The sequence below is a fragment of the Thunnus albacares genome, chromosome 9, assembly GCF_914725855.1.
Source record: "Thunnus albacares chromosome 9, fThuAlb1.1, whole genome shotgun sequence".
NCBI classification, from domain to species: domain Eukaryota; kingdom Metazoa; phylum Chordata; class Actinopteri; order Scombriformes; family Scombridae; genus Thunnus; species Thunnus albacares.
In genome coordinates, this window is record NC_058114.1 from 19,090,139 (window position 1) to 19,105,210 (window position 15,072).

Genomic DNA, 15,072 nt, shown 5'->3' on the forward strand with positions numbered 1-15,072 from the left:
ATCACCCTCAACAGGAGACCCAACTCATTTAAATTTACCCTCTTACATGCCAAGCCCAAAGAGCCAGTCATTCAAGGTGTGGGTGAAAAATCTGTCTGTGCATCTGTGACACCAAGTCTTGAATAACGGCAGCGGCCATAGCTGGATGTGAAAGAGCCGCGCTAGCTCCGCCATCCACGGTCTGCTGGGCCAATATGGGGCTATAAAAATCAAAGATAGCCACTGCTCTCTCACTCTGATCAGTATCGGAGCAATGAGGCTGAGCGGGGGGAATGCGTACAGCAGCACGTTCAGCCATAGATGAGCCAGTGCGTCCACTCCTAGTGGTGCATCTCTGTTTCTTAACGAAAAGAACAGAGGACACTGAGCGCTAATGTGAACGATAATGTTTTACTCGAGTTGACAACAACTACACTCATTATTGTGAGTAAAACAAAACCTTCACAAGTAGAAAGCCAATACGCACTTTATTAAATCACCTGTTTAACAAGCATAATTATGTAGAAAAGCGATATTTTAAACTGCTTTGCCCACACTACCACCGCCGGTAAGTTTCACACAACCACAGCACATCACAATGAAAACTGTCTGTATGTAGCCTAACTGTTTATCTGAGTTTGCCACATATCCTAACATTTGACAAATTCTCGTAAACTTAGTTACTGGCTGACACAAACCAGCCTCTCATTATCAGCAGTACCTGCAGGAAGTGAATCACATCAGCAGCAGAGGACAGGATGAAAGACTGCCTGAGCAGAGAGCAGCTGCGCACACACACTGTACAGTGCCAGAAACACGTTGTGATAACGAAAAGGGAAAACTATGAAATCAGGAGATAAATGTTCGCTGCTTCTCTCTTCTCTGCTCTTCTTCAGCACAGTCAGGGCTGCGCCCTCCGTTTGTGTGCAGCGCAGCAGAGGAGAGACAGACAGCGGTGGAGAGTTGGAGAGCTGATGACAACTAAACTCGTTATGTTACTGTAAGTGCAATAAAAGCTTTGTGAGTAAAAAGCCAAGACAAGAAATTTATCAATGTAATCCGTGCAAAAGATGGGTAGACTCCAAATGATGAAAAATACTGCCGTAAAGAGTGTGATTTGCGTAACGAAATAAACGATAGAACATAATATGACACGTTAGATGTTTTTCTCTTGTCACACGATATATATCGTCATACTGCACAGCCCTAGTAGTGACACTGGATTTCACACATTGTATCTCTGTTACTGGCATGTATCCAAGTCTATATAGCTAATGCTGTAGTAAGTGGACAGGTTACGCTATAATATTACTACCATTCCGACACATCGCCAGTGCGCTGGTTGTCATGGTAATGGATTACATCCAACTATTAACCATAACCCATTCTCTGTTTGAAAAAGAACATTAACTGTTAAACTGGAAGTAACACAGGCTAGAGTGGGGCTTTAAAGTGAAGGGGGTTAGCCCCGAGGTTAGCGACAATGGGTTAGCCTAACCTCATTTTAGTGAGAATGAAATGTCAGAAATGTTTGGCTGCTGAGACTCTCCCGAGTTTTGCTCAGTACCCCCCCACATACCTCACTCCACAGCAGTAAACCTAGGGGAAACACTGAACCTGATATGAAACGTGATGAGAAACACTCATTCAACCACACAGCACTGTGTACAGGGGCCATCCCCACCCCCACCACTCCCTCCTGACCTCACCCAACGGTATGTTCACTGACACGTGAAATTATGGTACCATGTGGAACCTAGTTTCCTTGCTTTGGTTAACATAAACAGAAAGACACAGAATCCTCCAAATACTGGACAAAGGATGATCTAAGTTAGCAATCTTGACATTTATTTCCCTGCTCTTTCCCTGCTCTTGTTTGTGGACCAGGTTTATTCCCCGCAACCAAAAGTGTCCAAACACTGAATCCTTGATGGCTTTAAATGTGATTGGATTCATCAGCTGTATTTCTGTATATATAAATCTTCCCAATTGAGAGTAATGAATCTGTTGCAGAGGCTCTGACAGAGAGGCTTTTGGCAGTGGGTGAATTCCACCAGAAGACATGAGTCTCACTTTAACGAGGTTTGGCTGCTGTCACTGTGCTACCACTCACTGAGTACAGCAGGCCATACAGAACAGACAAAGGAGCTAGTATCACTTGGACTGCTTTCATAATTGGAATCTGTACAGTGGAAAATGCAGACCAGAGTAAATGGAGATTTGAAGTGGGTCAACTGTCATTCTTCAAACATGACTGGGAGTGCTGTAAGTAACAAAACAGAAAGCTAATTATTTTTATCCGTCAGCTCTTGTGGCAGATGGATTCTTAAAATTTACCAGCAACCTCTGCATGAGAAAGTCCCCTGAATTACATAATGAAGAATGTAATTTGACAAATGAAATTCCCAGTCAACAGTCCCTGTTGATGCAAACATAACTTCCATTGTGCACCATTCTTTCATTCAGTGTTTTCAAAAGGTTGTCAGAGGTACCAACACTCCTCTTCACATGTCAGATCACATCACAACAGGATAAGCTTGCACAGTGAATATTCATTCACTTGGCTCTGCTTTGTCCTCTGATGTCTAAGCTAACATTTAATGTACATACAGTCTTGTGAATTCTGAACCCAATAAAGTATGTGTACTCATGATTGTCTGTGCTGTCATTTACTATGCTCATATGACAGCTCACCCACTTTACTGCAATTGTGTACTAATCAACTGTGAAAACCCACATATTCAATCATTACTCACAAGTTATTAAATGCACTATGGTGTAACGTCCAACTTAACAAGTGAGAAAACATCCTGTTTTGTTCTAGTCAGCGGTATACGCTGTACTCAATTAAGACTTCAAATAATGTGGTTGTACCCATCTGACAGCCCACCTCAGCTTTTGTGATGTATAACAGCAATATTCATATTGCATTAGTTCAGCACGGCTAACCTAACACTGAACCAATCCTCTTCATCCCTAATGTAAGCACTATAAAGGCAGTATTATACATGCACTAAATAACAGAGGGCACAAAGACTGATTCCTAATTCACCCTATATAAAAAATCTCACCTTATCTTTTAGAAAAATTACAATATGGGGGCCTCAAATGGGGTCCATCCCATACTGTTCCATAGGGGTCTGTGAGTCACACGCTGAGAAACACACATACATAATGTGAAAGGCAAAACAGGCCTCATTCTTTGCATTCTCAGGCCACATCTGGCTTCACACATGGGGCCCTGAGCTACAGTATACCGCTGCAGCATCATCATCGTAGCATCCACCACGTGTAGACACTCCACCCCCACCCACGATGATGGCAGCCGGAGGCCACATCCAGGCAGTCTGCTGAGAAAGGCCTCTCCCCAGATAAACCAACAGGGTGGAGGTACTCAGGACATGGAAATGTAAGAGACTCAGGCATAAGGCCCGTTTGTCAGCATAGAGATTCTGGCCTGTAAGTGATGTGCTGTAGCAAGAAACAATGTTGTGATGTGAGGCTTTTTGCAGTTTTGCAAGTGCATATTCTCAGGTACCTATCGAATACCATAATTTTCTATTCAACAGTAGCAGCACCAATCTGATGTTTCACAGTCTGTTGGTCTCATTTCCGAATAGAGCAGATACAATAGTTCACATTTGAAATATCAGTGGGCAATATGATGATATCGACACCGTGGGACGCTATAAATTTATCTACTATTCAAATCGAAGTGGCCATTTCTGTAATTAATATCTCTGGCTGTATGAGGCCAGTGTGGGCAATGTTGTAAATCAATATGCAAGACTGATGGCAATATATTGATTATTACATGTGTACGAATTTTGCATCAATGTGATATAACGCTTTGATTTGTCAGGTATCTGATTTACTGGAGTTGAGACATTCCTGTTTGTCTATTTATTTTTCTATTAACAGCTTCTTAATTGATTTCCCATAAAATGTATACTTCTAATATTGATATCCCAATATAAAGTTACATGTAGATTACATTTGATCAACATTATTCATACCTAATTTGGAATATTTTAAACTGACTGACTGACTGATTTAGGCATGGTGTGTGTGGGGATGTCTCTGTACAGACTTTGCTGCCTTTCCCCAAAAAGTACCTAAAAGCCCCGACTCTAAATCTAAAAGCTTCAGGATTATATTGACTCAAATGCAAATTACAAATGCATTAAACAGAAGATTATAAGTGGGCTGCATTCAGCGAGCAAACATTATGTAAAAGATGAAAATGCAAGATGAAGATGAAACCTATGAGCTGTTTCACTCTTAGTGAGACCCAATTTGGCCTCTGAACTATAAAATACATACTTCAATAATGTTCATACCTTCCTTTATATGAGACTGAAGCTTGCAGATCAATTCAATGTACAAAAAATGCAAATCTACTAGACACTACACACCTCAAACACAGGAACCATTGAGAACCTTGTGTGAAAACTGTGTGTACATGCGTGTGTGTGTGTGTGTGTGTGTATAAGATTTATCTCCCAGCTGTGTTTTTGGCAGGCTGTGGGTCAGGTTAATGTTTTCTGACAGTGGTTGAGCTATCTGAGCAGAGGTGAATGTTGTCAGTTTCTCCTGGTTTGTTTCTTTATCTTAAACCTACAACTGGATCCAATGTTTGTTGACATCTGTTAAACTGATTCTCACCTGCTTATACACACACACACTGACCCTCATTTCTTCTGTTTGCCTTGCTCCATAGCATGTGCCTTCAGTAACAACTCCTGAGAGACTGGGGGCCACATTTCTGCAGTGCAGGAGCTCTAATTAGACGAATGAGCTACTAAGCCCATTAATTAAGGATGTAAATAAATTAACCTTGCGCAGCTGAGGGATCAGTATGTGTTGTGATCGTGTGTCACCCACCTTGAACAGACTTTCTGTCAATCCCCGCCTGATCTGCGTCCACAAAAAGGCGCAAAAGAAGAACAGGAATATTTCCTTCCAGGTAATGTACGCGTTATCCAGGAGAGTCCGTTTGGTGAGCTCCAGACCGCAAGAACTACAGTCTCTCCATGCTTCCAGCATGGCAGTGGAGGCTCTGATGAAGAGGTCCCAGTATCCCGGCATTGGATCCACTTCTACCGGCCCGGTGTCCCCGGTGTGACCGCCCATTGTAGTGCGGCGCAGAAAGAGCAGAAACCGGGGGGAAATCACTCCGATTGCGGGACACAGGGATTCCTGGGAGCTGTACAGTCCAGACTGTGTGACTAATCCGTCAACAAGCTTGCTAGCTCACCTAAAACACAAAATCAATCTTATCTAACCAGCTTACCCTCCTCAGTAGCCTAATTCTTTGTTTTCCAAATTAAGGCATGGGCCCATTCTTCGCATTCAGGATAGTTTTATGAATTATAGCTAGGGCCCACCAGGTCTGACCACACACACACAGTGGCTATGCGCCTGTATTTATTAATCAAACAAACCAATTATTTAATAGTGTTTTGACCGTTAATCGGAGCCATCCGCGACTGTCTGGAGGTTTCTTCGGCTCATCATTCCGCTACGCACACGGGCTCATCAGCGGCAGCGCGTCCTGATTAGCCGCCTAGCTAAGTTAAATCAAACGCACACAATAGTGAATGGGCCAGCATTGGCAGCGGCTTCCAAGCTAGCTATCAGCTGTAATAAATTAATCAAAAACGTGATGGAAAACACACACACATCGACAAATTCAATTTTTGTCCATGAGGTCTTACGTCTCTGTCGCCTCTCAGCGTCGAAACCAGCCAGCACATGCGATTATTGTGCCGCTATGCTGTAACGTACGGTCTCATCTCTGTCCGTTACTCGCCTTATATAACGTCTCTTTTCCGCTACAAAGATAGACTCATGGCGAACCGGCGTGTCTCACACGAAGAAGAGGAGTTATTCCAGCGAAGACGAAAGGATAAATAAGAAAAATAATTATCCTATTGAAGAGACCCGCCGCCTCCCTCTTAGACGCCTCGTCTTCTTCTTCTTCTTCGTCTTCTCCTCCTCTGCCGCCGCTCTGCACTGGTCAACGTGTCCAACGCTGCGTTTTTTGACAAGCCGCGCTGCTCCGCTTTCAATAGGATTCAACTGCTACGTTGAAAAGGCGACAGCGTACGTTTATGAGAAACGGAGGAGAGAGAAAAAAAAAGCTGAGGGGGGCGTGACGTAATTACCGCTATCTTTTCTTTTTGAACTCTTCGCTTGAACCGCTGAGGATTTAAAAAAAAGGATGATTTAAAGAGACAGTACAGCCAAATGAGAACAAAATTACAAACAAGACATCACCATTTCCCCCTCATATAAACATATGCAAAAGCACAAAAATTCACACCTCATTTCCTGCTGACTTAATTTTATGGTGTCCGTCTGTAGAGCCCCCCCACACATAAACACAAAACCACACATCAATCCACAATGGTAATAAACATTTATTATCTTTTCAAAGGAATGCATACATTACACAAATGTGTTGATTTCCACTGGATAAATTTATTTAGAATGGATACTAAGGTGGTTTCTGTTCTGTTTTCTCTGTTCTGGTTTTAATAACACAGACAACAGTTTCATTTAAACATTTTTTTTTCTTACAGGTCAAAAATATCAAAACAAATACAGGTATGCAAGTTAGAGAGAGAGAGCGAGAGAAAGAGAGTGTTATCATCATGGCGCTGAAATGAAGTCCATTGTTGAGCTGTCTCAACAAAAGCAGATGTTTTATGCTGTAGCGGTGGGGGTGTACTGCATCTCTAGTCTGTCAAATTCATTCTCCTGCAGGAAAACAAAGAGCAGAGGAAACAGTTAGACACCAGGAAAAAAAAATCTGACCAAGGGAACAGCTGTGCATCACATGGTTTATTTGGCAATGGTATAACCCAGTTTGTGTTTATGTACATCTGCGCTCTTGTGTAATTACTACACAATGTGTGACAAAGGCTGGAGACTCAAAGTTTAAAGCTCTCATTGGCTTTGCTCCAGGGACGCCTGCTGCCCTCCCATCAAAACAACCAAGCCAGGTAATTAAATTATAACAGTAAAGGTTATAAAGGCCAGTCAACAACATTGAGTGGATCTGAACCTGAATAGCCCCAGCCCCCTCGAATACATCCCAGATTTTATCGTCGTGTTTGCTTTTGACTTCTGGAAAATCTGGCTCGAGTAGTAATGAGTAATGGATCAATGCTTAAAACGTAGCATCTAGACAAATTCCCCATCATCTGAACACGAGGGAGAACAGAGAACAACAGATCCTGATATTAGCGGGTTACCTTGGAGAAATAGTCTTTGAGGAATGGATGGGCTTTGTGAGCATCTTTCAGCTGAGAGAGGTACCGATTAGTTACCTGAGGACACATGTAAACAAATTATACAAATGTTAGAAACTAAATATGACAAAGTTAACCAGAAAAGCCTCCTAAACAGCTTCTCATCATGAACGACTGGATCCTACATGAGGACACATTTTTCTTCTAAATTTAGAACATTTTTTTCCACGTTCAAAAGGTTACAATCTCCTACCATACCTGAGGATTACATTTGTTGGCAAAAATTGTCCACGTAATTCCAGTTAACCTTGTGTAAGACGAGGTAATCAGCGGTTATCACAGTTGGAAACTTTTTAATGATGGCTTTGAGTCAATGGTCAGCATTCTGTTGCATTACTATCAAGTCCTTCAAACGTAAGTAAGATAATTGAGTCTTTATCTTATGAACTCTGGAGTTTCAGAGTGTGTAACTCACACAGCACTAAACCAGCAGATATGCTTAGATGACACTTTTCACGATAGAACACAAATGCAATCAAGGAATTGCTTGCTTGAATGCATTTGCCTGGTTTAATCAAAGCAAACACACATAAAATTGCTGAGAGGTGCATTTTGCACTCAAAGCAACAGAAGAAAGATTTCTAAAGTCCTCTTAGACCAAGGTTGAGTCTGTCTAAAGGAAACTGCAAAACTGATAGCTGTTAAAGCAGTGTCTCGTTAACAGCTTTGGGTCCAAAGTCTCACCTCGGGAGCTTTGCCCAGGTGCTGAGTCAGCACTATGAGGTTGATCAAGGTCTCAGGGTGGCTGCTGTCCTGAAAGGGAAGGAGGGGGGAGAAAAGTGAGACACAGTGAGAGACAATAGATCAACAGAAATGGAAAAGTGAAGACAAGACAGTAAAAGCAAAAATGACCTTCCATTCAGCATGTTTTATGTTGCTTACTGAGATCAATAACTAAATGAAATGACTAATTTCCTCCATCACATTCATAATGTGCAGCAGACAACGCATGGCTGCAGACAGCTTTTGTGCAGTGTTCCAGTCTGCTGCTAACATCTGCCATAAGGGATTAATGAGTATTGTTCCCAAAGTGCATCAACGTGTACATGTAAAACACTACAACATCTGTTTATCTAGTCAGTTTATTTACTCCGTTTATCATCATAGAAACAGTTTATCTGTTTTTCCACTGGAGAACACGAGGATTGAGATCATTAATGTAAAGTCACATTGCATTTTGGGTTATGTTGTGTTTCTGTGTCTGTTTAGTGAGACATAACATCAATGGATAACCATCACTCTGTAATAATTTTACCAACATCATGGTATGTCACCCAGTCAAGGCAACATATTTTTTGAAGCAGGATTACAGTTTTTCAATAACTGACAGGTTACAGGTGGTTATTTAGGAAAAAAGGAGAAAGGCCTCATTTAAATCAACCTGAACAGTTGATTTAGTTGTTAGTTATTCCACATAGACATCTCAGATCTAACATAATCTCAGAGCTCAGAGGGTCTGGTTAACCCAGGTCTGGTTTCAACAGTCAACAGAACTGCTTATAAAAAAACAGACATGAGATGTAAATCATTCGTTGTGCCCTCATTCTCAATAAAGGAATATTCACAACCACAGAGCAGCACATATGCAACATATAATAACAATGAAAATTCATAAAAGACTAAAACCCCTTCAAATAATGAATATTTAGTTGTATATGTATATTAGTATACACTAGTCAACCCCTATCCTGATAATGTAGACTTACTGTGGCCTTCAAAACAGTATTTGGTGCCATCTACTGGTACAAAGTAGGAAGCTGAATTTTTTCAAATTGCACTAGATTCAGCCTAATTTCTGAGACTGATGTTATTGCTATTAAAAATGATAGGCTTTAGCATCTCATACATTTTTGCAGGCGCTGAGTAACAAAAACAAAAGAGCACGAGAGTACCCACACACTGCTAAATTGTTCCCAAATTTCATTTAATTGTTCTTTTCCCTGCTTGTCTTGTCCGTATCTCGACCGTAACTCTCAAACAAAAAGAAAAATGCTAAAAAAAATAATCTTTCAAAAAAATAATAAGGCCCTAATTACTAAGTGTGACATATTGGTGATATTTTCTCACTAAAGGTTATCCAGTTTCACTAGAATGCATTTGGTTTCACACATTTCTCAAATGAAACAGACTGTTTGGGGTACATTAAAAAACAGTTTGCATAATTAACAATTACACTTATTGGTAGCCAGAAGCTCAGAGTCCCTGAACATCCCCTATCTAAAGACCATATGTATCAGCACACAAACCTGATAAAAACCCAAATTAGAAACATTCAATACTGAATATCATTATTTTTTCAAGCTGTGACACTAAGGAGTAGTTCAGATTGGCTTTTTCAAATAGTGCTTCTGCGGCACATTAAAAAAACAAAAAACAAAAGAGACTATTCTTGTTTTCCATTACACCCCCTCTTTAATCTTTGCTTCCTCTCATATAATTATCAGTGTATCTTGTCTTGTCTTAACCCTATATCCACTCTACATAGCACTTCTGCCACATTAATTCAGGATTAGTGTGAATCTAATACCAGTCTCAGAAACAAACCATTGAGAGGTTCAACTGAATAAACAACTGTTCTAGTATGTGCGACACAATATGCTCAGTATGTCAGTTGATGTGTGAGGGAGGAAGAGACGAACAACAGAGACAAAAACAAAGAACTACTGTCCTCTAACCTTGTCAAGTGCCTCCTGCAGCACTCCCTCAGCCTCTTCCCACTTGTTCTGAGCCATGTAACAGGCCGCCTGCCCATTGAGAAGCAGCAGCGTAGATGAGTACTTGTCTGACATCTCCTGGAAAATATAGTAGGCATCCTGCAGCTTCTCTCCACCCTGGAACGACAAGCAAACCGCAATAAAATGTAGGCAAGAAGAAATATAATCTGAGTGTTCAGCAGTGTTCATGCTGAAAAGCCACTAATGAGTGCACGAACCCTGCAGTTTGTTTTTGTTTCATCTTTTTTAATTGTGTCTGGCTGCCTGCTGCTCTTCAAGAATTCAGAGCTCTAGAGTGAAATATGAGCAATTTAAACAAAACATAATCCAGCTAATACCTGCTGAGCTTTCACATGGTTTAAAAACAGCTATATACAAATTGCCTTCTACAGCTTCATTCAATCGCAATATAACACAGATGCTGATAATGTGATGAATAGGAATTTAATTTCCTCAGTGTACACAGAGAGGCATTAGGCTTCTGATGTCGGCTACATTGTGCGTTTAGAAATTATTCATTATAGAGCATTTATTTATAAATTAACTATGTATCTCGGTAATGTTACACAGATGTAACTATATGCTGGTCTCCTCACCACAGCGATATTAACCCAGGCTGTGGCTAACTGGGTTAGAGTAGCATCTTCATCCTGCTCCTGCATCTTCTTCAGCTCTTTCCTGTCAAAGCAAAGAGAATCTTGTCGTCACGATCAGTGGACACAGACAATTTAAACAGTGTGCATGCGTTCGTGTATGCAAAGTCTCTTTCTATTATGTAATTCCAGACTTGGCAAATGCATACTGTAAGGTTTATGAGAATTTACATAATGAATATGACCACTGTCAAATGAAATTTCTGAATGCATACTAAAAAACGCCTGAATGTTTTCCATGAGGCTTCCAGTAACAAGGCTGACCTTTCAATGCAATGCAAATCATCTACTGTTCATGTTTTTGCATGAGGCCTTTAAAGTACTCCATACCTTGCAAGGTCAACACGATCCAGACTCAGCAGTACCTGGATAGTCATGGCCATGCTGAAAAGTAAATAAATGATTAGGTCAGTTATGTTGGTTTCAGGCTAGTGTCTTCTAACTAAAACAGAGTGATGTGGAGTAGATGTGGGTCAGAGATTCAGGTGTGTTATGCTAGCAGTGACTAATGTAGCCTCAAGCAGAGATGAGGAGAGGGCTTCAGAGGTGGTAACCTCACTCCTTTCTGATCCTCAGATTTTTCTCATTTTTAAACTTGGAGCTCAGCCCCCGATCAACGTTGCCTCAAATTACATCACTTTACCAGACTTTGCCCAGCTCCCTCTGGAGCCACAAAAGACTTTACAAACCTTTTTTACATATGTAGTAGTAAAACTGGTGCGCTTCCTCTTTAATTTGTGGAGGCTACTTCTTCCTTCCTTCCTAACAACCTTTCCCTTTATGATGTTGAATTTTCCTGTCACATGACTCTAGTGCCTATTGCAAATGTAATTAATCTCTCTCTCTCTTACAAAAACAATATCAGCTTTGTAGGCATCTGTACTTATTTGGCTATATTAGATGGCAGTAGCTTGACATGACGTCATGATTAATATCAGGACACACCTTTCTCTTTAACGATGATAATGACAATAAGTTTAGTTAATCACTTTTGCAATTCTTATATGTTCACATTTTAATGCAAGGAATAAGAATGAAACAAATTTGCTCTGTCGTCTTTGTTGTAGTCTGAATGTAGTTTGCCGAAAGTAACAGATTTAATTTTCTTTGCTGGTATATTGACTTGAAATCAGTTAGGGTCAAATCTTGCTGAGACCTTTTAAAGTAAAATCCTGATCCCTTCTTACCACTCCAGGCTTTCTCCTTGGTGCAGAGTCCTGAGAGCAGCGTCAGTGTTCATCTCATGGTAATAGATGGAGGCAGCCATGAGGAGGAAGGTGGTGTTGGCAGCATCCACACTCTTCGCCATCTTCTTGTCTAGATCAGCGACAATAGCATCCCTACACAGAAAACAACAGCAGGAAGACAGTTTAACAAATATATTTACAATATGTAGTATATTCTAAAATATTCTGTTACATACAAATGTATATTGATTATAATTCACTTTTTAAGACAATGGTTGCCTTTCAGTAAGAAATAAAACTTGGACACAGACACTGTTTGGTTCAGAGCAAAACACCTTACTTTGCAAATTGAGGAAGACAACCACAAAAATTGGCAGCACAACTTACTGTACATGTTTCATCACCTCAAACAGCATCTGTGATATGAAACTGTGAAGGTCATCGTTCTCATCTTGCACTGGCATGAAAACTCTCCCATAGAGACCTAGCTGTATTATTTTACCAAAGTGTGCAGTATGCCAAACACAGCAAAAGATTGGAAGAAATAACCGCTGCTGTCATGTAGCACATAATCAAAGACATTAATCACTATTGTATAGAAACTGGGCTCGGGCGGCTGAATAAGATCCATGAATTCACATATTATTTACCAAGCTTTTTATCTTTCCTTCACTGTGTAGATGTATATTTTTTTAATTGTTAACTGTACATATCCTCACTGGCCACTTTACTAGGCACACCTGTGCAATCTAATGCAATCCAACACAACAGCTCTGCCATAAATTCTACTTTTACGAAGCTTATACATTTCCAGTTTTTGTTGACATTGTCAGAAAGGTGATAATTCTACTTTATGTTTATTATTAGGTCATAGTAGGTGGTGCTGTACTGGAGTGAATTATATTAAAAAGTGTTCCTCATATTTTGTCCACTCCATTAACATATGCAAAATATTAGGAACACTTTTAATATAAAACTAAAAATGTATAAGCTTTATAAATGTAGAATTTATGGCAGAGCTGTTATGTTGGATTGCATTAGATTGCACAGGTGTATCTAATAAAGTGGCTGGTGAGTGTATGCTGTTGATACACACACACAGTTCATTTACACTCAAATATATATTTATATCTACATTGGTATTCATACTTCTATTTATATTCTGCTCTTTTGAACACACATAGTTTTTATCATGTCAATATGCGAGCACATAGTACACCCTCACTGTGTAAATTACTGTTATGTTTGTGTTCATGTTTATTGTTTAATGTTCCTGTTTATTACTTTTCCTGTTGACATCTGGACCACACAGAATTCCGTGTACTTGGCAAATAAATCTGATAATTGAGGAAGCACACTCAAAACTTTCAGTATGATTGCATTTCTGCTTGTATTTAATGTAGATTAAAACATTATTGTGGTTAAAAATCCTTTTGCTAAGACTTACAGTATATTTGTACTTCTATGTTGAACTCGGGCCAAATAAAGGCTCTTACCTTTTGCCTTCATTTGAGAGATACTCAGCAAACATCCTGACAGCCTGAAGCTCAGGTGATGAGTTGCTCTTTATGTCATCCAGGACTACAGCATACTTCCTCTGCAACACAGAACACAACATGTCTGAGTGATCACGCTTTTAATCTGTTACTGTTTTTACTTTATTGTACTGTGACAGTGATAAATAATACAGCACATTCATGATAATAAAATTTCTACTAGAGAAAATGGCACTTGGATTTACCTGGGCAATGTAAGCTCTGTACAAAAACATGTCCCGCTCAGTCTCCTTCTCTGGTGTTGACGGCTTTTAAATACAAGACAAAAGCAGCAGTTATAAATCTACGCTAATTCAACTCAGTGAAAGAAATATTAGCTAAAATATTTAGCATTGTTGCTCGCAAACCGCAGCGCTGTCTGCTGTTAGCCAGAGAGCTACAGAGTGGACACAACAATATACTTTATGACGTTCAAATGTTACCTACCTTCACCTTCTGAGCCTCGTTGATACATTGTTGATAACTGCCGATATAATATGCATTTTTCACATCGAAGAGCTCATCAACATCACCCTGCTGCGCCGCCATGTTGACTACAGAACTTCCTGACACGTAGCACAAATACGTCACCTTCTTGCGTTGTACCGAGGATTGTGGGAAGTGGAGTTCAACAACAACAACAAAAAAAATGTTCTTTTTTTTTGGCGGGTGAACCAGTATCTGCCCCCTTGAACAAACAAACACAGTAAAATAAAATAAAAACATCCTGTGGGATGTTTGCTTGCTCAGAGCTCATTATAGGGTACATTAATAATACAGACGGATCAAATATACGCTTTTATTACGCTATTACGTTGTATTGTTTTGTCCAGAAAGGCAACACTCACATAGTTACAGGTACACTGTTATGTTTATGTTTACTTGGTCACTAACGATGAATTTCCATTAGTATCAGCCTATTGAGGCCTATGGTGGGTTTATTGGGCTTCCAATGACATTTAATCCCACGCATATGAAAATGATAATGCACAAAGGGTAGGCGCCAGTATTAGCCTATTTATTCACAGACTAGAAGTAGTATAATTAGACCTGAAACAATAAGTTAATCAATCAGTAGATAACCAGAAAATAATTTGCAAAATTGTGATAACTGATTGATAAGTAATTAGTATTTTTGCTGCTTTTCTGTGATAGAGAACTGGATAGCTTTGAGTTTAGGACTGCTGGTTAACCAAAACAATAAACTTGGAAGCATCATCTTAGATTCTGGGAAATTTTCACTATTTTCTGACATTTTATAGGTCAAACAATTTATCGAGTAATGTCAAATTACTTGATAATGAAAATAATCATTGGCTGTAACGTAATGCAGCCAAATCACTGAAAATTGCGTATCACATGAAAAAATCAAATTATGAAATGAGAATAGTTCTTGAAAAAACAAAAATAAATTACAGACAACAATCTTGTAAAATAAAAAAAAAGTGCATTATACATTATACATGATTGTTTAGATGTTATTTGTGTATCTGACAAAACTGAAATCTACAGTATATTTCTGTAGCTGTTGTTATGTGATTGATAAAGGCACCCACTAGAGGGCGAGCTAGATTGATTTCATCACTACAGGTGTCTGTTTTATTATGAGACCTGCTGCAATACAGTACTTAGACATACAATCCAATTGATATTAACATTAATGCCCAATTTATAGGATAGTATCACAA

General features: G+C 39.6%; 2 protein-coding genes across 3 annotated transcripts in view; both read right to left on the reverse strand.

The window, feature by feature from the left end:
- cers1 (ceramide synthase 1) overlaps positions 1-6,125 on the reverse strand; it is a 37,821-nt gene extending 31,696 nt beyond the window's left edge. Inside the window, exons 1-2 of one of the 2 annotated variants that reach the window (XM_044360799.1) lie at positions 5,697-6,125; positions 4,864-5,236 (exon numbers count right to left, since the gene is read on the reverse strand). In XM_044360799.1, the coding sequence (XP_044216734.1) occupies positions 4,864-5,112 (249 nt within the window). In that variant the 5' untranslated portion in view covers positions 5,113-5,236; positions 5,697-6,125. Of the gene's footprint in view, positions 1-4,863 lie in introns of both variants that reach the window. The other variant, XM_044360798.1, reaches the window with a different exon arrangement.
- A 258-nt stretch (positions 6,126-6,383) lies between these two features.
- On the reverse strand, positions 6,384-13,982 carry cope (COPI coat complex subunit epsilon). The gene is made up of 10 exons (XM_044362497.1): positions 13,832-13,982; positions 13,591-13,653; positions 13,346-13,446; positions 11,850-12,002; positions 10,993-11,046; positions 10,606-10,687; positions 9,971-10,126; positions 7,980-8,048; positions 7,239-7,313; positions 6,384-6,741 (listed from the first exon to the last, which is right to left on the reverse strand). Exons 1-10 carry the CDS (start codon positions 13,931-13,933, stop codon positions 6,688-6,690), a joined length of 909 nt encoding a protein of 302 aa, XP_044218432.1. The 5' UTR covers positions 13,934-13,982; the 3' UTR covers positions 6,384-6,687.
- Between the last annotated feature and the right edge of the window lie 1,090 nt (positions 13,983-15,072).

What these genes read in the sequence shown, in the direction of transcription:
- cope (XM_044362497.1), bottom strand. Translation starts at nt 13,933, where the DNA reads ATGGCGGCGCAGCAGGGTGATGTTGATGAGCTCTTCGATGTGAAAAAT. An exon ending in CTCTCAAATGAAGGCAAAAG is followed by an intron (nt 12,003 to 13,345) that starts GTAAGAGCCTTT and finishes TTTTCTGTGTAG; the next exon opens with GGATGCTATTGTCGCTGATC. An exon ending in CAAGGAGAAAGCCTGGAGTG is followed by an intron (nt 11,047 to 11,849) that starts GTAAGAAGGGAT and finishes TTTACTTTTCAG; the next exon opens with CATGGCCATGACTATCCAGG.